The sequence below is a fragment of the Enhydra lutris genome, unplaced genomic scaffold (genome assembly GCF_002288905.1).
Source record: "Enhydra lutris kenyoni isolate GAN:26980312 unplaced genomic scaffold, ASM228890v2 scaffoldscaffold50, whole genome shotgun sequence".
Lineage (NCBI taxonomy): Eukaryota > Metazoa > Chordata > Mammalia > Carnivora > Mustelidae > Enhydra > Enhydra lutris.
In genome coordinates this window covers 9,879,614-9,902,140 of record NW_019154134.1, presented here as the reverse complement: position 1 = coordinate 9,902,140, position 22,527 = coordinate 9,879,614, and the positions used below count along the sequence as shown (strand labels likewise).

The window sequence follows — 22,527 nt, the reverse complement described above, 5'->3', positions numbered from 1 at the left end:
AGTAGGCAGAGAGGCAGGCAGAGAGAGAGGAAGAGAAGCAGGCTCCCCGCTGAGCATAGAGCCCGATGTGGGGCTCGATCCCAGGATCCTGGAATCATGACCCTAGCAGAACCCACTGAGCCACCCAGGTGCCCCCATAAGCTCAATTTTAGAAATCATAAAATTCTGCTCAAAAATATTGTGCCTTGCATGTGATTGAGGACATGCTTACACACACACGCACACCCCATGAATTAGAATTCAGGTATCTTGACCCTGAACATAATGATTTTGATCAACGATTTGGCATTTGCTGGCAGATCCAACAGCCTTTTGATGAGAATGTAATAAATAAGTAAAACAATTAAGCTGAAATCTCTATTTATCCTTATGGGATAGAGAATCTTGATGGGCTTCTAGGCAAATCTTTTAACTTAGAGCCTTTGCCAAGCAATCGGGAATTTTTGTTATGTTAATACATCATTCTTTTGCCTCCACACTTAGAGTAGATACATTTTTTTTTTCAGTTATGTCAAAGATTGTCTTCCCCCAGAAGACTTGCAACTGAAGTTCTCTAAAGATTACTCAAGAGTTGCAGTAGTTAACTTGATAGCCATTAGCCGCATGTGACCTTCACATAATTTGAATTAACTAAAATTAAATAAGAGCAAAATTCAGTTTCCTAGTCTCACTAGGCACATTTCAAGTCCTAAGTAACCACATGTGACTAGTGGATACTGGTTTGGACAGCAGCACGGATAGAGAATATTTAATATTTCCATCTTCGCTGAAATTTCTCTGGATAGTTCCTGTTTCTGAGTCTGGGACTTGTGCTACTATGAGGCTGCTGACTAGTCTGAATTCATTAAGCATGCAGAAAGCAACACGGTGTGGTAGAAACGAAATACTTATTTTAAAAGCCTGTATTTAAATCCAGCTACACTACACGTTGCCGTGCCTAGGGATTTCATGACCCAGTAAAATTTCCAAAAACTACCCAGGAGACTGACCAGGGGTTACAGAGCACATACTTTGCCACGTAAAGGACATTAATAAGAAAATCCTTGTCAATATGCACAATCACTTTATTTTTAAAGGGCATTTCATTTCAATAAAAAAGAAAGGGCATGATCTCAGAATGAATGAGAGTTTTTCAAAAGCAATCTGTTTACCTTGTTTGAAACCTCACCCCATGGTCCATGTTTGTTTTTATTTTGACAAGTTCTGTTGGGCGAGCACCAGCTCTCGGCTTGGCATTTGGAAACCATTGAACTGTACCATCTGCCAAGAGCATGACTGCAACTGACTTACTTAGGTTCCCTGAGCCTTATTCCTTATCTTAGAGTGGGAATATGAGCATCCTTTTAATGCACAGTCATCAGAATTAAATACTTTGTGCCAGTAGGACACAGTGTCTGGCACATAGTAGGCATGCATAAAATGGTACTGCTCTCACTCTTCTCTGTTTGATCATGCCCTTCTTCTTAATCTCCCAAATCCTTTTACCACATGAAGATCTTAAAAATTGTTGCATTAGCTCCCCATAAATCTTTCTTCCTAAAACCCATCCTGGAGAAAAAAACAAGAGGGCAGGGTCATTGACCTTAAGAACGGGACAGATGAATGAGATACATTTCTGTGAAAGAAGAACCTGTTCCTAGAACACAAAGTGAAGGTACTTGTGAAAGCTTGCTGAGTCCTCAGCCCTCTCTTCACTCCTCCCCCTCCACAAAGTCCTCTCTCAAAGCGATGGAGGTAATTTGTTACATCCACACCCCTGGGAGAATCCCTCCATTGTAGTGGCTTTTGTTAAACAAAATAATTAATATGTTTAGTGACTGTATCTCTACATACTTTTTAACTTACTAAATTTGGAAAAGGTTTTGATACATAATTTTAAAAAGAGATTATCTTTTTTTTGGTACCATCATCTAACTAGCAAATTTCAGGGGATTGATTGATATCATGTACCTTCTCTAATGATGCCTAAATTTTTGTTTTATGACAAATGAAGAGATAACACTTCAGACTAGAGAATTTTTACTCAGGCTGCATTAACTCCACTTCCATTTATCATCAGTGCATGTGAGAAAAGCACATGTGGGTAAAATATTGAGGAGTTTTAAGAATTTGGGGGGTCAAGTACCAGTCTTGGCTGTAATTCTTAAAACATGAGTAAGAAGTTAGCAAATGGTTTAAATTTCAGAAGACTAAGTAACTTCTAAGGTCACATCCATTTCTAAAGTTATATGTATATATAACATATTAGTTTTAGGAATTTATTATTTAGAGCAGTTTCAATTTCACAGCAAAATCAAGAGGAAGGCACAGAAATTTCCTATATATGTCCTACCGCACTCCAGAATGCAGGGTCTGTATGGACACATTAGACAATGTTTTAATCATATGATATAGTCCTTAAAATGTAATGTTTGCTAGACAGTGTTTTAGTGTAAAGAGTTTTTTTCCATTGAGTCATACAGGAAAATAATAAAGTAAATTCTCTTTATGCTAATGAGGATGGTGGTGGGTTTTCTTTCTCACAATACCTTTTTTCCCTCTTATTTGAAGTACAGAGGTAGAAAACCAACATACTTATGTCAAGGGAAAGATACCCCAGAAAATTTCCCTAAGGATTACACACGCACATGTGATGTATCTGTGTGTGCGCACATACATCATTTACGTATGTTTATATATATAAATGTATAGGAACATAAATGCCATCTTCAGAGGACTTCGTTACATACAGCATGCATACAGTCTTGCTACACTCTGCATATGGACATGTGGTTTTCAACTATCAACCAGAATTATCACCTGGTTAGAAACCAAAGATTATTTCATTTCATTGCATTTATTATTTTATTTTTGGGTGGAAGGACATGCAAATCAGTAGGTAGGTGAAGCTTGTTATGTTTTGTAAGTCATTGGTATTTATGGTGGTTTTGTTTGGTTGGTTGGTTTTTTAATTTTTTTATTTTTTGCACTTTTATGTAATTTCTGTTTGTTATCTTAATCAGACATATCACCTTCATGAAATGGAAAATGTACTAGAGGTTAGGCATTGTTTCAAATTTGCTTTTGGCAATAATAAATATATTACAGGTAGAGATTTGCAGTATTTAAATACAGACCCACCAAAGTCGTGCTGCTCAAATTTGAATCCTGGCCTTATGACTCCACAGGCATGCGACTTTTTGTCCTTGGGTTTTCCTTTCCTCACCTACAAAAAGACTTTAATAAGAGATACTCAATGTAAAGTGCTTCGCACAATGCCTGGCACACAGTAATCAATAAATGTTATCATTTTTGTTTTATAATCATTATCATTCCTTGTGATTTTTACCATTATTATTTACAATTTTGTTGGATATTTGTACTCTGATTTTTTAAAATAAAGCCCAGTTTAAGAAAGTAAAAAAAAAAAATAATGGTAACATATTACAAGGCCACCAGTACTAAAACTAGTAAGACACTGAGTTATTCTACAGGGCATCAGTGAAAAAGAACAATTTATTACTCAAATATATTATGAAATTACAATGCAAGGGCAAAGAAGGGGTTAAAAGAAATAAGACTATTTCCTCCATAAACTTAGGAACTCAGATGGCCTCATTTGACCTGTTTATTTTTTTAAGATTTATTTATTATAGAGAGAGGGGGCAGGATGGAGCAGAGGGAGAGAGAGAATCCCAAGCAAACTCACCAGTGATCTCAGAGCCCAGCTCTGGGCTTGATCCCAAGACTGTGTGACCATGACCTAAGCCAAAATCAGGAGTCCACTGATCAACTGACTAGGTCACCCAGGTTCCCTTTATCTGTATTTATGTTAGCTTATTTGTTAAAATTGAGGAAAGAGCTGTAAGTTTTTGTGTTGTGTTTTTTTTTTTTTTCATTTTTGTGCTGGTATGGAATATAAATACAAAGGTGCTATTCAATTAGGGTAAACATTCCAACTTGATGACTGATAATTATAGTTAGCATTATCAAAATACCATAAAATTATATATACAAATATATATAAACATGGCTTGAAATTTGACACTGAAAAAATTCTAATTGGAAGATACTACCTTATACAATATTGAACAGCTTTAATTTTACCTTTATACTAATTTACATTATTTTGGGTTCTCAGTAAAATGTTGAGCATTCCTGCCAAAATGCAAGTTTTAGTAGTTGTGACTTTTGACCACAGGACCAAGTTTTGTGGTAATGGACTACCTGAATTCTATATGGCAGTAGCTTCAAAGAGGAAAATCAGATTCAGGTCTGGCAGAGGTTGGTTTTGTTACAAAGGAACTTCATTCTTTGGGGTTCCATAAATTGGGTACTACTTACCTTTTTTTTTGTTTGGCTTAGAGTGGAGCCAGTTCTAAATTAAAAGGCCAAGTGATACAGAGGAGCAATATCATCAGGTGAATCTGATACAAATGAAGCACATTTTTTTGTTTGTTTGTTTTAGTGGTATAATGTCCACTGGGAGTTTACCAAAATCATAATGTCTTCTTCATAAGTAATTTTAAAGGGATCATTATATTCTTTTTTGTTTTAAGATTTTATTTATTTGGGGTGCCTGGGTGGCTCAGTGGGTTAAAGCCTCTGCCTTCGGCTCAGGTCATGATCCCAGGGTCCTGGTATTGAGCCCCACATCGGGCTGTCTGCTCAGCAGGGAGCCTGCTCCCCCCTCTCTCTCTGCCTGCCTCTCTGCCCACTTGTGATCTCTGTCTGTTGAATAAATAAATAAACTCTTTAAAAAAAAAAACCCAAAAAACAAAAAACAAAAAAAAATGATATCTATGGAAAAATATAATTTAGTTTCACAAAATGTACTTGGGAACTATATTTTCTATAATACCTTTATTGTCTGAAATCATAGTTTTGTGATTTTAATTTAAAAGGGTAACAACATAAAATATTCAACATCTCTATGAATCTGTACTCAGTGAACCCAATTCTTCATGTACTATTTTAATATTTAGCTTTATCTTATGAATTTTTTATCAAAATAAACACACTTTTCTTTAGTGAGTTGTTCTTAAAGGAATGAAGAACTGAAATGAGTTTGAGTATTCATACATTATTTAAAATTGTTTTAATTTTAAAATAGAATCAGCACTTAGATTTTAAGAAATTTGGATTGATATCTACTTGGAAAATTTAGAGATTATTAAATATAGACTGAAATCATTAAAAGTGTTTTAAAAGTATGAAGGCTTATACAGTTTTTCAGGACTCAATATGTTTAATGTTAAAAGCAAGATATAAAGTGCAATACACAGTATGATTCTAATTGTGTAAGAAATCCTGCTTTCCACAAAAATCATATCTAACACACATGTGCTTACATGCATCCGGAAGAAAAATGTTATTGACAGTTATTTTTGAGTAGTTCTGCAAGGATTTTTTTTTGTATTTTCCAAAGTTTTTCAGTTAATATGTGATTTACATGCAAAATATACATATTGGTTTTTTAAAAGGTCAAGTATAGAAATCTGTTTCCATATTTGTTTGTGTATTTTATATGTCTGTACTTCCGTGAATATGGGCGTAGAGGGGTGAGTAGATGCATTCCTCCTGTGGCTAATTCTCCGGGGTTGTCAGATAGCCTAGGTGTTCAGAAACATTTTTATGTACACTCTAGAAATGAGAACATACTTGTTTCTCTACCATTCCAGAAGAGGTGGATCAAGGGTGAGTTGGGGAATGGGAGATAGTTTTGAGTCAAAGGGAAGAAAGACACCAGGATTTCAGAACACCCAGTCATCTGTAAGTTTATCCGATCCCTAATCCTCTCTGACAAACTCCAGGGGAGAATTTCTTTCTAGTTTTAGAGCCAGACCGAGTGAAGCACGGAAGACCTACAAGTCTGCATGAGATTCAGTTCAGGAATTAAGCCTTCAGCTTTGCGTCAGACGTGCTTTTTCATCCAACTGCTTGTCCTGCTGGCTGTCACTGCCGGGCATAGTCTTCAGTGGCAGTCGGGACTTCATGGCCCTTAGTGCTTTTGGTATCAGAGGATTAGGGGGTCTTTGGTTAATAAAGTAAAACTTTCTTCTGATTTTAGTATATGTGCTGCCGAAGCGAGCACTAAAACTTTCTTCTGAATAACGTCATCTGCTTTTCCTTCTACTTTGGCCATCATGAAGTGTGGAGAGGTGGCGGCCTTGCGTGCTTCAACACAATTTTGAAATGAGCTAGTTTACTGCTGCTGCTGTTGGTTGGATTCATTTTGTTAGATGACCAGGGGCTTTGCCACAATTAAGGACTCGAATAGTTTCCGGATCCCAGTGAAATCTCTGTGAGGGTTTGCTTTTGGGTTTTTTCCTTCAGCTTTTTGCTAATGTTTCTGGCTTCTTATTGTAGGAAGAATGAGGGCAGAAAATAAAGTAGTAAGTGATACAGAAGTAGGGGAAGGATGGCCAAAGGCCCAGAAAGTAGTTCTTGACTCTCACTGTCATTACTTTTTTGGGGGAAAAATTCAACAGTGCACACTGAGCAAGTTCTTGGGAGAGGGGACAGCCAGCCCTCCCTACCTAGACTGGGAGATTCTGTTTCAATCTGTGGTAGCCAGGGCGGGCTATTGAGAACCTCCTTCCACATCATGAGACTGGAGGTGACTGGCACTGACTGCTGTGACTGTTACCTGGGTACAAATGACCTCATTGCCCACATGCATGCATGCATACATACTACACACACACACACACACACACACACACACACACGCATGCATGCACGTGCACACACATATACACATGCATACATACATACAATGTCCAAAATGGAGCCTCTTTTCTGATCTCACCCCTCATCCCATATGACTCCCTTCCCACCTGTCCCTATGAATATACCAATCCCCTCCAAAAGCTATTTTCTTCCCTTAAAGCAGTTCCTCTTCCTTTTTTGTTAAAGTTTGTTGTTGCTATATTTGTTTGATTTTTACATAAATGAGAGATAATACTATATAATCCTCTCCATATATACATATAAATATGTATATATACGACATATATATACGACATATGTATATACAACAAATAAATACCTATATATTTGTCGTATATTCAAAGATTACTTAAGCATTATATCATTTTGAAAAGAGAAGGATAGGATATAACTTGCCCTCGATTGAGGACATATGCCCATTGGAAGAGTAGAAATAATTTTACTGTTCCTGAAATGAGACAGTCGAGATATTTGGCAAAAACAATTTCTGAGGAATGAAGTATCTCCATGATTAAAAGTATAATGGTCTTTCGGGGCGCCTGGGTGGCTCAGAGGGTTAAGCCTCTGCCTTCGGCTCAGGTCATGGACTCAGGGTCCTGGGATCAAGCCCCACATCGGGTTCTCTGCTCAGCGGGGAGCCTGCTTCCCCCTCTCTCTGCCTGCCTCTCCGCCTACTTGTGATCTCTCTCTGTGTAATAAATCAATCAATCAATCAATCAATCTAAAAAAATAAAGTATAATGGTCTTTCTTTCTGCTTTGACAGGGAAGGGAAGCAAGCCTGGTAAATCATCCTAAATATTTTATGTTCTAAATATATATTTTACAGAATTTAGGAGTAAAATACAATCAAAGAAAGAATTCATGTTTTAATAAGCATTCACACCTTTTTTAGTTTAGAGTCATCCAATGTAATTCATGTAAAAAATGAAACTTATTTCTAGGGATCAGTTTCAGCTTAGCAGTGTGCCTTGGTCAGCATAACTTAATTCTTAGAAAATAAACTTTGTAAGCAGGCAATTATAAAGAATGAAGTGGAAGAAAAGACTGTCACTTGGGAAAACATCTAGATTTCATATTACTTTAATTTTGACCATCTGAATAATCTACAGAAAAATCAGTTACCATACCGCTCCCCCAAATGTAATCCTGGAGCGAAGGAGTGCAAAATAGCACGTTTCCTTTAAAGTGTGCTCCGACATTTCCTGCTTTTTATTTTCCCACACTTTGAATTTCAAGATCTCTGCGTAATTTGATGATGGCCATAACGAATGGTCTAATCATTGGTAACGATCCGTGTACTGACGTCACCCATATGCTGCTTGTGCTAAAACATATTTCATGGGTGGTGTTTGAGGTCGTTCAGTCCTTTCCAGAATTGTTCATGACTGAGTGCACAGTTCAGTTGCAATGCTCTCAGTCATGTCAGGAAGCTTTCTGTGTAATTACATTCATTTTTGGTGAAAGAGCTTCAGCTAGCCAGATCACAAAATACCCCATGGAAATTTTGGAAATGTTTCTCACGAGTCACCCATGCTAAGAAATACCACGAAAGAACTCTGGGCCCCAGTTCCTCACTTTCCCCCAAGTAGAATGTTGCACAACCTTCCTTGCCTTTCCCGGTTTCTCTGAGACACGTCATGCTGACACCTTGCTCCTGTATCCCAGGCTTGGTGTGGCCAACATTGCTGCAGCAACAGCACACACCGGGTAACATTGCCCTATTAGCTACAGCAGCTGGACATGAGTCAGTTGAAAAGTTTTGCCGGGTTTTTATTAGTGTATGATGCAGTCCCGTGTCCTCTGCAGTTGCTAGCCTGTCCAAACTCAAACACCGTGATGCGGAACACTCGATGCTCATCACCTTCAAATGTTAGATGGTCCAGGGCCCTCTCACTGAGGCCCCTGCAGTTGCTAGCTCCTTCCACAGCATCTCTTACTAAGAGATGATAAGATAAGATCATCTACGATAATAAGTCACGAGTAAAACTCAGGACATGCAGCTGGGACTCTGTTTCTATTGTTGTATATCCTGTGCACGTAATAAGTAACAGTAACCTTGCTTGATGTTCAAGAAGCCCCTTTTAGCCCAGGCAGATGGACAATGGTTAACATCCCCAAAGACAGTTTTTCAACCCACTGGCTGGGAATAACATGTGTTGAAGAACTCAATTCTCAATTCTCTAATTCTCTATGGAAATTTATGATAGTGCAATTTATTATTTAGTACTGATCAAAAGTGGTCACAGAGTTATCATAATTTCTAACATGAGGTTTGGTTTGTTTTTCAGACATGGAGATGACTTGATTGTGACTCCGTTTGCTCAGGTAAGCACGGTTTGGTGAATGGGCAGGTTTCTCACAGATGTGGAAATTTAATATAGGGGATTAGTTCTGGTTCTTAATTTCATTTTAAGTCAGATGCAAATGCAAATAAAAATTCTGTGGTTCATTTAAGTAATTCAAAGGCAATGCTAGAGAATGTGACCTTAACCATATTGGACTGTTTCCTATAAACCCATAGACCCAAAGAACGTCTTTGCTTCAGATTACAAATTACCTAAGTGATAAATTTAAATGCAACCATATTTCCTTAACTAATATAAACACTGGAAGCAGAGAGCTATATTGTGGGTTAAATTACATTTAGTATAATTAAATACATGATCAGGGCTTGAAATTTAATATTTCAGTTCACCCTGATGCTTTATTTACTCCTTTTTTACGTGTCATTTGTACAGATTTAAATTTATCTTAATTTGTTCCTTTTAGGCATACAAATCATGAAAATACCTTAACCACATAACATAAGTTCTAGAAGGTGATAAAACAATCTAAAGCATTTAGAGTATGTATAAAATGGTTGATAGGCAGATAGTCTTTGTATAGGCCAGTGCTTTGGCACCCTAGCTGCACATAAGAATCACCTAGAAGGCTGTTATCCCAGGCCATATCCCTGATCAATGGAATTCAAACATTTGGGGGTTGGATCCAAGCACCTGTACTTTTTAAATGACCAGTATTTTTCCAGGAAAAGTTGAGAGACATTGGTATAGGTAGATGGGAACAGGACGGGATATTACTGATTTAACTGGGATATAAATACTAACTCTAAAAAGAAATGTTGAATATTAGGTTACAAGTGATCCAGACAGATTATAAAAATGGTAATCAAGGCTAACCATAATCATAATCAAAACTAGTTCTAGGGACGCCTGGGTGGCTCAGTTGGTTAAGCGGCTGCCTTCGGCTCAGGTCATGATCCCAGCGTCCTGGGATCGAGTCCCACATCGGGCTCCTTGCTCAGCGGGGAGCCTGCTTCTCCCTCTGCCTCTGCCTACCACTCTGTCTGCCTGTGCTCATGCTCTCTCTCTCTCTCTCTCTCTAACAAATAAATAAATAAAATATTAAAAAAAAACTAGTTCTAGGGGCGCCTGGGTGGCTCAGTGGGTTAAGCCGCTGCCTTCAGCTCAGGTCATGATCTCGGGGTCCTGGGATCGAGCCCCACATCAGGCTCTCTGCTTGACAGGGAGCCTGCTTCCCTCTCTCTCTCTGTCTCTGCCTGCCTCTCTGTCTACTTATGATCTCTCTCTGTCAAATAAATAAATAAAATCATAAAAAAAAAAACAACTAGTTCTAGTGCCTCAGGTAGCTCATTTAACTTCTCTACAACTTCTTTTTTCAACTGGTAAAATTAGACGACTTGGCCTGGATAAAGGTAGATGTCTGTTCAAACCTTATCTCTTCCTCTTGCTCAGTGAATGACCTTGGGCAAGTCGCTGAACTTTTTCAAGCCTGGTTTATACTCCTCTCCTAAATGAAAGTCCCAAGAGAACTTACTTCATAAGGTTTATAAAATCTTAAAATAATACCAAGCTTGTGAAATGCTCAGCACAATTTCTAGAAAACAAGATGAGTTTTAAGTGTTGTAATTAGTTAAGAGCTGTTTCATCTCAAAAATGTTATAATGGGTTGTTTTTTAGATACATACTGGCAGTGTTTGGATAATAGGATTGTGTATAATTCTTCGCCTTTTTCAAATTTCCTGAAATTTTGTGATTGCTATAATTCAGACCAAAAACTTAATGAATCCATAAATAAACACCATATAAAAGTGATTTTTTTCATTACTGTAGGCAATTAGAGATAGAATCTGACCACCATATTTTTTAGAAGTTACTGTTTTGTTTGCTTACGATTTTGCTGGAAATCATAAATTCTTTCTAGTACCTATATTTCTATGTTCAGAAACATTTACAACTCTTCAAAGTTCTAATCACATTTTAGGATAATAAGATCACACAAATTTAGAGATTTTTTAATTGATTACTATTGAGGATCCATAATTTTTATTTCTAAGAACTGAGAGCTGGGTGACCAGTTAAAATCAGGAAAAATAACATAAGTAACCATCACCAAACATAGAAATAATCATTCCAACTACAGTTTATTCAGGTAGTTATTTTTACTTCTAAGTAAAATCTCTAGATATTGTTATAAGAAAAAAATATATATACATATATCTAAATATATAGTAAAAAATGAAAAAAATCTGCATGATACTTATCTCTTACTTCAGGTATTATTTCTTAAGTAATAATAAATACTTTTATTTGATAGATTTTTTTCTCTAATAAATAGATTAATAAATTTGATTTTGTCCTTACCATCAATGGTCTTAAATTTGTAGGAAATCTAGTCTTTTATATTTTTTTCTGCCTCTGCCTCTACTTCCATTCTTTCTTTCTCTAAAATAAATTTTTAAAAATGTATTTTAAAAAAGACAAACTTCTTTCAGAATAGAATTTTTTTCCATAAAAAAGTTTAGAAAAAAATAAAAGGAAAAGGAAGAAAATGAAAATTTCTCATAATTGCAACTTCCCAAATAACTAGTATTGACATTTTGAATCCCTCCCTGGTTTTGTTTTGGTTTTTTTTTTAACCTAGTCATGGTTTCCTGTAAAGCTAAGAGAACAGAATCTTGTTATAAGAGAATTTAGAAAGACATCCAATTTGATGGACAGGGCTGAGCCCTAACCCATCCAGGATAGATGTCATCTTCAGAAAGGGTCTTACGACCCTGCTTCAGGTCGTGTTCCCATGTCTCCGACACTGTCAGGGTAAGAAATTCTTGCTGGTGTTTAACCCACACTATTTGCCACTTCCAACTTCATATGTTTCCCCCATAAGCTCAGAATCCTTTTGGTCCTCAAAAAAGTGACATTTTTGTAGATGTGATTTAGTTCCATTTTGAAATTGTTTTTGTTGAAATCTTTTGGTGTGGGGATTTCCTTAGGCACCAAGGCTAGGTATAGAGAGGAATCCCAGTGCCATGCCAGGTCATGCTGCTGCACAATTGGCCTTTTCCTCCTAAAAATATAGTAACAGTTTGGCCAGAGCTCATTAGGGGGATTCAGGAATACCAGCAGGTCTCGACACTGATGAAATGCCGGAGACTCTGCTTTGTAATTAGTTGCCTCTGGCCACACCCACCCAAATATGTGATATGACTACCTTGTGAAACTATAAGTCACTTAAAATTCTCATCTTGAAGTATTGACTGTTAAAAGAAGTGGAATATCTGACTGAGAAAGAGACAGAAAATACCCAACTATTTTCTTGGATCCCTGGAGAAGCCTCATGTTATTCAAACTAAGGAGATAGGCCTGATTTAAGTCTACAGGGTAAAAACATATGAGTCATTTTAACATTAATCAAAATACAGCGTCTGGGATAATTTTGTAAAAAAATGTACTAGCCTTTAACACTATAGAACACTATTATTCCATTTGGTAATAGAACATTGCCCGTGTTTTTTAAATACCTGCCCCATTTCACCTAGCAGCCCCCACCTTGTGGCCGCATCTCAATCTCCAGGTTGATGGAGCCACCAGGCGCCCCCCGCTGGAAGCTGGTTATCACATTTCAGTTGCTTCTGTTAGTTTCTCCTTGGATCTTAACAGCTAGCATCTTCTGTTAATCATAGTACTTTTTAGATTGAACTATATGAAATAATCAGTATTCAACCTTTGTTTACATACAAGAAGAGCAATTTCATACAGTTTAACCAAAACGTAACTTGGAAAGGTTTCTGTCAAAATGACCTATCTTCTAAGTAATCATAATTTGACTCCATTTTTTGGTTATTGTTGTTGTTTGCTTGTTTTGTTTTTGTTTTCGTTTTTGTTTTTCTGGACTAAAACCGAGACTAGGAATTCTTCCTCTTTCTCCTTTCCCCCAGCGCCAGTGGCAACTCTTGGTCTGTGTTTTAGCACCATCTAGTGACCTGAAGTGTATTTGTAATGAAAAACAATTCTCAAAATTCTTTGTTTACTCTTTAAGTAGGTTTTTTTTTTTTTTTTAAGATTTTATTTATTTGACAGACAGAGATCACAAGTAGGCAGAGAGGCAGGCAGAGAGAGAGAGGAGGAAGCAGGCTCCCTGCCGAACAGAGAGCCCGATGTGGGGCTCGATCCCAGGACTCTGGGATCATGACCCGAGCCGAAGGCAGAGGCTTTAACCCACTGAGCCACCCAGGTGCCCCATAAGTAGGGGTTTTTAAAAAGAATGTTGTTGCCACATCTTTTTTGTTTGTTGACAGCAGTCTCCTCTTTAAATCTGTTCGAGTAATGATTACTATAGAAGCATACATTGCGTTTGGGCTCTATGTTCAGTTGTTTAACTTTTCAATGAAGCCGACTTTGTTCTGTTACTTTCGGTGAATCTTATTGGCTGATAAATGTTAAAAGTATTTAAGAAAATCTGAGACGTGTGTGTGTAAAGAACATTTAATCCTTGCCCCGAGCCAGTACATGACCCATCTCTGCCAGTTTTCCATAGCACCATCATGATTTCTTTCTTAAAGTGTGTATATTTCTCATCATTTCAAGCGCATTTTTGACCTTGACTGATTACACTTTTGCTTGGAGTGGCCAAAGAGAAAGAAATAGCCTTAATTTTCTAACCATTGAGCTGTATAAGGGAAAGCCTCAATGTTCTTTTTGGTTAGCAAGCATTTAGGAGTGGATAAAAGTATAGGAATTTTAAAGCCCTGACTATAGTTCTTAAGAGGTTGAATTCAAGGGGAGTGAGAACTGCCCTATGGCAAAAGAAAAGAATAATTAAATCCTGACTCAAGGGCTTGAGTAAAACTGCTTGCAGTTCTCTCCCATAGCATATAGAACCAGATGCCTTACTCTGTAGTCTGCAAGACAAGTGAAAGCGTGAAAGACGAAATCAGTGCTTTGGTGATGTAGCAACCTAGAATCAATCAACTAAATTTAGGGTAATGTTTTCCATAACATTTGTCTGGAACTTAAAAAAAATATATATTTTTACTTATTTATTTGAGAGAGAGAATGGGCATGTCCGAACCAGGGTGGGTATGGGAGCCGTGGTGATGGTGGCAGGCAGAGGGAGAGGATCCCAAGCTGGCTCTGTGCTGAGCTCAGAGCGCTTGGAGGGACTGCATCCCTCCACCCTGAGATCAGGACCTGAGCAGAAACCAAGAGTCGATGCCTAATCAACTGAGCCACCCAGGTGCCTCTGGTCTGGAACTTTAATTTACACTTCTGCCATTATCATATGTGTGCCATAGTGCAGGATCTAATCATCCTTAATATAAAACTTATAGAGTATTATTTGACTTTCACAAAAACAGTGGTCTAATACTTACCCACATAAGGGATGATGGATTTACAAAGTTATTTATTGCAGCAGTGCTTGTAAAGGAAACTTTAGGAGACAACTTAAAAGTCAGTTGGTAGAGGGGACAGGCAGTTGAATGCCTAGAGGGAGGGGCTGGGGAGGAAATTTCTTTTTTCACTTTTTACTTGGAAATTCTTCATACATGTAAGAGAATATATCTAGTGACTATCTTAAAATATAAAGAACACTAAAATCAACAGTTAAAGAAATAGAACAGTACCAATATTTTTAATACCCCAGAGCATACTTCCCTGATTTCATCTATCTGCTTCCTCTCACAAATAACAATAATTTGGGGTTTTGTCTTTTTTTAATGAGGGGAATATGTTCTACATTCTACCTTTTTATTGTTTAAATTCTGTACCACATGAAGATATAGATTATGCAAAAGAAATACATCAAATCTAAATTAAAAACTGAAATAAAGTAATCTGGTTTAATATTTTATTATAACAGTCAGAAAACAATTATAGTATAACTTTTTTTTTTTTTAAATATTTTATTTATTTATTTGACAGACAGAGATCACAAGTAGGCAGAGAGGCAGGCAGAGAGAGAGAGAGGAGGAAGCAGGCTCCCCGCCGAGCAGAGAGCCCGATGTGGGGCTCGATCCCAGGACCCTGGGATCATGACCTGAGCCGAAGGCAGAGGCTTTAACCCACTGAGCCACCCAGGTGCCCCAATTATAGTATAACTTTCATGAACTAATGTTTCCTTTCAAATGAGCAGAGAACTTGAATTACCTGCAGCACTATTTCTATTTACTTAGGTACCAAGTGTAGTGCACTTAGTATAATTTCTTAGAACCTAGTTCTCAGAATTCTGAGGTTAAATTTTGCCTAGAAAAAGGAGCACTTAGAGGGTGCAATAATCTTATTTAAAATGTTTTATTAGTGTATTTGGTATTCAATTCTTAAAGCATAAATTAGGCTTGCATGACTTAATGACAGTGATCATTTATCAGATTTATTTCTGCATCATTCAAGACTTCATACCTTATGAAAGACAGTGTGCTCTGATGTCAACAGTTGGCTATTTGAATACTCCGTCATAGGCAGCATGACCTTTCAGAGCTGTGAGTTGTTTATATGTGATAATGAGCTAGGTTTTTCCAGTGCCTGAGTTAATCATGGTTGGCACCTCAGGAAACACCATTAACTCCTTCAGGGGATAATGATGGAGGTCACCATCCTAGGGTGCAAACAGCATCCCAGTGACGTATAAAAAATAAGGTCAGTTTCAGAAATGTCTGAGACATTTTTGTCTTAGAAAAATATTTAGGCCGCCTTTAGTCTAAGTCAGTGCCAGATGAAAACATTCTGGGTATAATTCTGGAACACTTGGAGCAATTATAAATTTGCATTCCTCACCCCCCCCTTTTTTTAACCAATGATAGGCATAAGTAAACACCCTATGCATGCACCAGATCATTAATCAGATGGCATGTTGCCATAATGGGCTAATGTTCACTGAGTGCTTTCTGTTTGCCAGACACTGTCTTGGCACTTATCATTTCATATCATCTTCACAACAACCCTCAGAGATAGCTATCCTTATCTCGGGTTATAGAAAAGGAAACTGAGGCACACAGAGATTATGTAATTTGTCTAAGTTCACACAGCGAATACATAACAAAGTCAGGTAGTCTGGGTTGTTATGTACTACCTAATGGGACATTTGAAATCTATGTTTTAGTGCAACTTCAACATTATCATTGTCACCCAGATTAATTATAGCCTCAATATAGACTCCACCCTGGGGGAAACTTGCCCATTTTAGTGGAAAGGGAGGCAAGAAAAGCCTTTGTAAATTTTCTCCCCTAGTCTTACTTCCAGTTCTTTTGCCACCTTCTATTTTCACTAGAATTAGAAAAAGGACCTTCAGAAGTAGGGGAACATATTGGTCCTGCTTTATGTGTATAGGTGTGTTGTGTCTATGTATTCACTTATTCAACACATTGTTTTTAGTATCTTCTATGGGCTCACCTCTGTGCACATCAGGGTGGTCCTGTTTTATGTGAAAATGCATCCCTAAGAATCTTATAGTTAATGATTCAAATAACCTTAACAAAGAAAATAATTTCTTTTTATTAGATAGCCATGTAGCAAAGGTGAAAAAAAATTTTAAGTTCACCTTGCTTTCTCTTTTGGGAAGTCTGACATTCTTGGTCAATATTTGAGGAGAATTTGGTGATATATATATATATTTATAATTTTAACCCTTAAAGTAAGAGTTTATTATTATTTTATATTATACTATTTAAAATTTGCACTAAATTTAACAATGCTCTATGTATATTGCCTGGGAATATTGTGAAAACTGTTGCTTCTGTCACCATAGTCATAGACAATGAGGAGAAATGTCTGGAAAATCTTTGCAATCAGGCCTTCCTAGATTTCAAATAGATAGATGTAAACTTCACTAAGGGCTAGAAGATTCTTCAGTGGTATATGAAACTAGGTTGAAAGTATTATCAGGTTTTCACTTAACAGACTATTTTTTAAATCACCAAGCCATTTTAAATTGCACTAAAAATGGCTGTATTCCAAGTAGCTTAAAGAATCCCTTTTTGTTGTAGGTCTTGGCCAGCCTGCGAACTGTACGAAACAACTTTGCTGCATTAACTAATTTGCAAGATCGAGCACCTAGCAAGTAAGTTATTCTTCCCCCAGGCCTTCTTGCTGAACTTTTAAACGGTGTTTTCTCAGTTTGATTGAACTCAGGGCAATGTATTAGATTTCTCTGAGTTGTTGCCATGTTGTCTAACCATTTACACTAAGTCATAAGATGTCCTGTTAATTTTCTATAAATACTTTGTAGTGATGGTTAATATCAGAAATGAAGTAGTATGAGAAATAAATATGGTGATTGCATCTGTCAGAAATCATCTGGCATAATCAGTCCTCTGCCCAGTTATTTACACTCAGGGTAACTTTATAGTTTTGGCTTACTTCATAAATTAACCAAGGACAAAGAATCTTATCAAGACTTAAAGTCAATCCAAAGTCATCCTCTTAATTCTAAGACAGTTACTTGGAGAAACATCATCATACCAAAGATCTTTAATTCTCCTGCTATTACTGAATCTTATATCAAGAGTGTCCTGGAATAATTAATAAAATTGTGATTTTTATGATAACAGAGGAAGCAGTTGAAAGAAGGAAAGCTGAGATGGGAATTGAGTATTATTTGAGAACACTAATAAAAGCAAAAAATCTAAAAAGAGAAAAGAATTTCCTATGATTAAGTGGAAAACTAATTATTTAAATGCTCCTTATTTTGGCAATCTGTTGTTAATAACAAACAAAAAGTTATTAAAACATCAACTCCACAAAGAATTTCCAAAAGCAAATTTAAAAAATTTTAAAAATTAAAAAAAATTTTTTAAATCAATAGTAAGAGGACAATGAATAGAAATTTATTCAGAATTATAACTTATCTAAGTGTATAAAAGAATATGAAAAATCTGAACCTTCTATCCCATAATAATGTAATTGACCTCCCCAATTCACATTTTCCATGATTAAAAAAAGCTTTGACCATTATGCTGCTTTTCCTGTGATAGAAAAGGTTTCTAAAAAGTCGATATAAAAGCCACCATGCAAATAATTCAAATGGGACCCAGAAGCTTCAGTCACTTGTCATTTTTTCCAGGTAATGAACATTTGCAGTCCCGTTTCCTCAGTTTCAACATTTCTCACCTTCTTCTCTCCACCCTAACCCCACCCATTGGAGTAACTATAATTCATTCTTTAAGTCGCATATTAAATATAATTTATTTGGGACCGTCATCCCTGACTGACATCCAACATACACTCATTTCCACAGGTCCCAAACTTGACGGTATGCCTTTACATCTCTGTCTGATTACATCCTTCACCCAGCTCCTATGTTAAAACATAGATCCCTCTGTGCTCTGCATGCCTACTTACTTGTCCAAGTGCACCTTAAGAACGTCCGTCTGGAAAAAAAAAAAAAAAAGAACGTCCGTCTGCGGTGAGCCTCACATGTGTAGCCCAAGTGCCTAGCATAATACCCAGCACAGAGAAATCACTCTGCATGTGCTTGTTGGCTGGAAGAGCGAACTGATAATGTAGCACGTGGAATTGGAGGGTGCACTTGAGGTACTTGTTCATTACCAAACATGTCTTCTGTGCTCCATGGCCATAAAATACCACCCTGACCTCAACATCCTTGTGGGGCTTTTGGCATTCGGTAACTTGTAAGTAAGGTCCCCTCCTCTTTACAAAGTCTCAGCCTCACAGGAGGCATGAGATTACTGGTGTCACTCCCAAACTTTTCAGTCCCAAATATCCAGGAAATTCAGTCAAGACCTTTAAAAGGCAAACAAGAAACTGTATAATGCCTTTACACTTCTTTCAGACATGGTCACGTGGGTGTCAGCATCTAAACCTGTGGCAGGCAAGCAGTTGACCAGACAGGTGTGAAGGCATCACCCTGGCCTTCTGTCTCTGAAGAGATGACTTACAGCCCATTCCTTGTAAAACAACAGTTTTCAACTGATTTACAATGACAAGACAGATTTTAGAGGGAAAAGACCAGCTAGAGGAGGATAGAAACCCATAGTTTATGCCTAAATTTGACTTACTGTATGCCCAGTGACATCTAACCAAAAAATAATCGCTGATAGACTCTAAGTAAAGGCCTTTGTGGTCTCTCTTTGTGTTAATGCAGATTCGTACCTCCTTTACTGATTCAAATCAAGCCAACCTCTTTAGGTATCGGAATAGTAGGATTCAGTATACACACAGTTAAACTCTGCTGTGCTCAGTAACGGTGAAATGGTTATAACTCTGGGCCATCACATGATGACCATGAGGGTATCAGAATTTTCCCTGCTGGATACTTACAGCGCCACTAAAACGTTTCCAAGCTGACCCATGGATTTTATGGGAGGCATGTGCTACCTTGCACAATCCACCCTTTTTGTTTGCTCAAGGAAAGGAGTCCGTTCAGGAAGAATGCAAGCAAAGCCTAGCACCTGTGGGTACTCAAATGCACGTTGCTGACTTTGCTAGCTTACTATTGGAACCTGTCACCTTCCTCTTTCATGCCTTTGAGATTTTCAATTCCAGAATGAGTTCTGGTTTGTTCTTCATAAAATCAAACGATTAATATTTTCTGCTTGTCATTGCATGTTGAAATATCAAGTCCCCAGGTTGTAGGATTGACATTAAGAGGAGGTAACAAACAATAAGTCAATAATTTGGTTTTCCAAAATAGTAGAAAAGTTTAGGGCTGTTCATTTGATACTGTTTTCAGATAAAATGTTTCCTAAATTGTCACAGAGCAAGAACTAAATTAAGCTATAAACTATTTAAATAATACACTCTCAGCAAGATAACTATATTATATAGAGATCAGATCTATTTCAGAGTAGCAATTTAAAGCATTAACCTTCCTGTTTTATGAAGCGTTAATCAAGTTTCAAATTTCCTTATCTCATTCACTAATAAAAACTAAAATAATTTCATAATCAACTTTGACGCATTTCCAGTCAAACACAAAAACTTCAGTCCCAAACTGACATCAATGAACTTAAGAGCAATAAGACAGAGCCAGATACTGACTGGAACCAAGGCAGTGAGAATTTACAAAATACTAGATTGCATTTCCCAGTCAAGAGATTTGTCATTTCAGAAGAGTAGGTGTGCACACGGCTTTGCAGGGGCCTGCCATTTGCACAGATCTGTGGCTGTTAGTCCAGTTTCTCCAAAAACATCCTGAAAGTAAGACAGTATAGCAGAGCGCTGGCCCTGGAATCCCACTGCTTTAGTTCACATCTCAGCTCTCTTGCTCTGAACAAGTGATTCAACTTCCCAAGCTTTATTTTCCTCACTGGTAAAATTGAAACAGTGAGTTTACTTGCCTTAAGCTTTCTTCTGAGGATCAAAGTAGAATATCCATCTTAAGTGTTCACTTAGCACACTGTCTGACACACAGTAAGTGTTTAGTAAGTGCTGCGTAAGTGTAAAAGATCACTGTGCAATATTTTTAAAGCTCCCAATTGTAAGGAACAACTTTCTAAAGTTGCATTTTGTAAGGTATATTCTTTTCAATAAATTTATTAAGCATTGATTGAATACTGGATACATTGCTCTAGCCTCTGTAGAGAATACGTTAGTTTTATAGCAGGGGCTTTTTAGGTCAAGGGGTTTATAATCACCTTGTGAAACTTGGGAAACATCTGAAAACTTAGAGAACAAAAGATAGAATCTTTTAAGTACCTTTAGTTTATAGTATTTCTAAAGCCTCTGTAGCATCTATTTGGACAAAGCATTAATATACCGCTCTAACAAATGCATCGGAGATGGTTCTCAGTGTGAGGAAAGAGAAAGGAAAAGGTTTCAATGACTTCTCTAATTGTAATACAGTTTACAAGGAGTCATTCACTTCTGAGAATTTGTGCCAAAAATAAAAGTTTCTCACCACCATAATTGGGAAACGACTTGTAGATTGACTTTTTTGGATTCACCGAGTCTGTGTTTGCTCTGTAAGCCCTGGTTTAAGGGAACCCAGTCAGTCAGTAGGAACGTCCTCCTCTGTCATGTCCCTTTGACATTTACTTTAGCTTTATTTCCCCAGAAGTCTATCACTGTGAGATTTAACTGTTTTCTTCTTTGACATGTATGATCTGAACTGTAGAGCAAAGGGTGCCTGGGAACTTAAGTGGCTAGTCTGAAAGAAGTCTTCTTTTGGATGTCCTAGCTTAAAAATAATTCTTTAAATTAAAATGACATATGTGAAATGACTCAGAGAGTCCTCCAGTTAGCATGCACCACGTATTTACTGCTTCGTACTTTTCTCTCTCTGTCAGAAGATCACCCATGTGCAACCAACCATCCATCAACAAAGCCACCATAACAGGTAAGGAAGATCTAGTAGCTTACTCTTATTACATCTAGCAAGAAACCCTACCTTCCAAGGTTCAGCATAAGACTAGCACCAATTTTATATTGCAATTCTATAATTTTAAAGAAATTGATCCTTTTTCTCTCTATTATCATTTGTCTCATTGAGCCCAAAAGTTGTCCATTTAAAGCTATTACTTGGGAAATCTTTACTGATGTGCCATTTTTTAAAACCATTTAATTCTGTGCTTGTGCTAAGTTTAACATTGCTCTGGGCATTTGTATTTTAAGAGATAGTGTTACCTTCCAAATGTTGACTGTGTTGTTTCCAGGCTTATGCTACCAGCATGATATTAACGTGTGGTAGTTTGGTTTAATGAAAGTGAAAGCATAAATAAAAGGGACATTCCTTGTTAATTGATATCCCAGTTGTGTGTAAGAAGGAACCCCATTCCAATAGTTCTGATTGGGACTCGGAATTGAGAAGAACTTTACTTTGAGAGGGGAGAGAAGAAGTAATTATACAACATAGCAAAGTTCAGTGAGATCAAAAGAACAGATGTTTAGAGAAGAGGAGGGGAAGGGAGGACGATGGACATAAAGAGAAAAAAAAAAAAAAATTTGTCCTGATTCCTATTAGTCTATTTTGGACACAGGACTTGACCTCAACAGAACCAAAAACAGAACAATGATCTCATTTTGCTGAACCTGAAACCAAATTGAAATCATTTAATCATTTCTTGAAACCCCAATTGATTCATTAAAATAATTGCCTGGGAAAGCAAACCTATGTTTTCTAGAATTAACACCAGAAGAAAATTAACATAGTCTCCAAATTAGACCAATACTTCATTTGATTCAAGTGCCTTCCTTGGACTCCAATTCAGAATATTCTGAGAGCTCCTCATTAAGTTATTAGTGAGAAAACTTTGCTTGAAAGTTAACTTCACTGTCCAGGTCAGCACTTTTCCTCTGGTCTCCTTTGTGGTCACTACCTCAGAGTTGATTCTGGAATAGTTGGTAATGTAGTTCTTTTTGTAGTGTCTCTTGAGTAGGATTTGTACTTCAATGAATATTAAATTGTTTATTCTCTTTCCCGTGGTTATCTTTCAAGACCTTATTGGTAATGATTTTCCACTGTCATTTCATGGTGTATGCCTGGTTCACCAGTTTTCTTCTTTGTCATTGGTTGAGAGATGGACAATAACTAAAGTTCCTATATATCAGAATAAGTTCTTT

The 22,527-nt window shown here is 37.1% G+C and overlaps 1 protein-coding gene across 4 annotated transcripts in view; it reads left to right on the top strand.

Moving 5' to 3' along the window:
* The window catches only part of LOC111156885 (phosphodiesterase 4D), an 887,389-nt gene that overhangs the window by 674,582 nt on the left and 190,280 nt on the right, over window positions 1-22,527 (top strand). For all 4 annotated transcript variants that reach the window (XM_022518023.1, XM_022518024.1, XM_022518026.1 and 1 more), the window contains exons 3-5: window positions 9,001-9,037; window positions 16,995-17,068; window positions 21,255-21,304. In XM_022518023.1, the coding sequence (XP_022373731.1) occupies window positions 9,001-9,037; window positions 16,995-17,068; window positions 21,255-21,304 (161 nt within the window). The remainder of the gene's footprint in view (window positions 1-9,000; window positions 9,038-16,994; window positions 17,069-21,254; window positions 21,305-22,527) is intronic.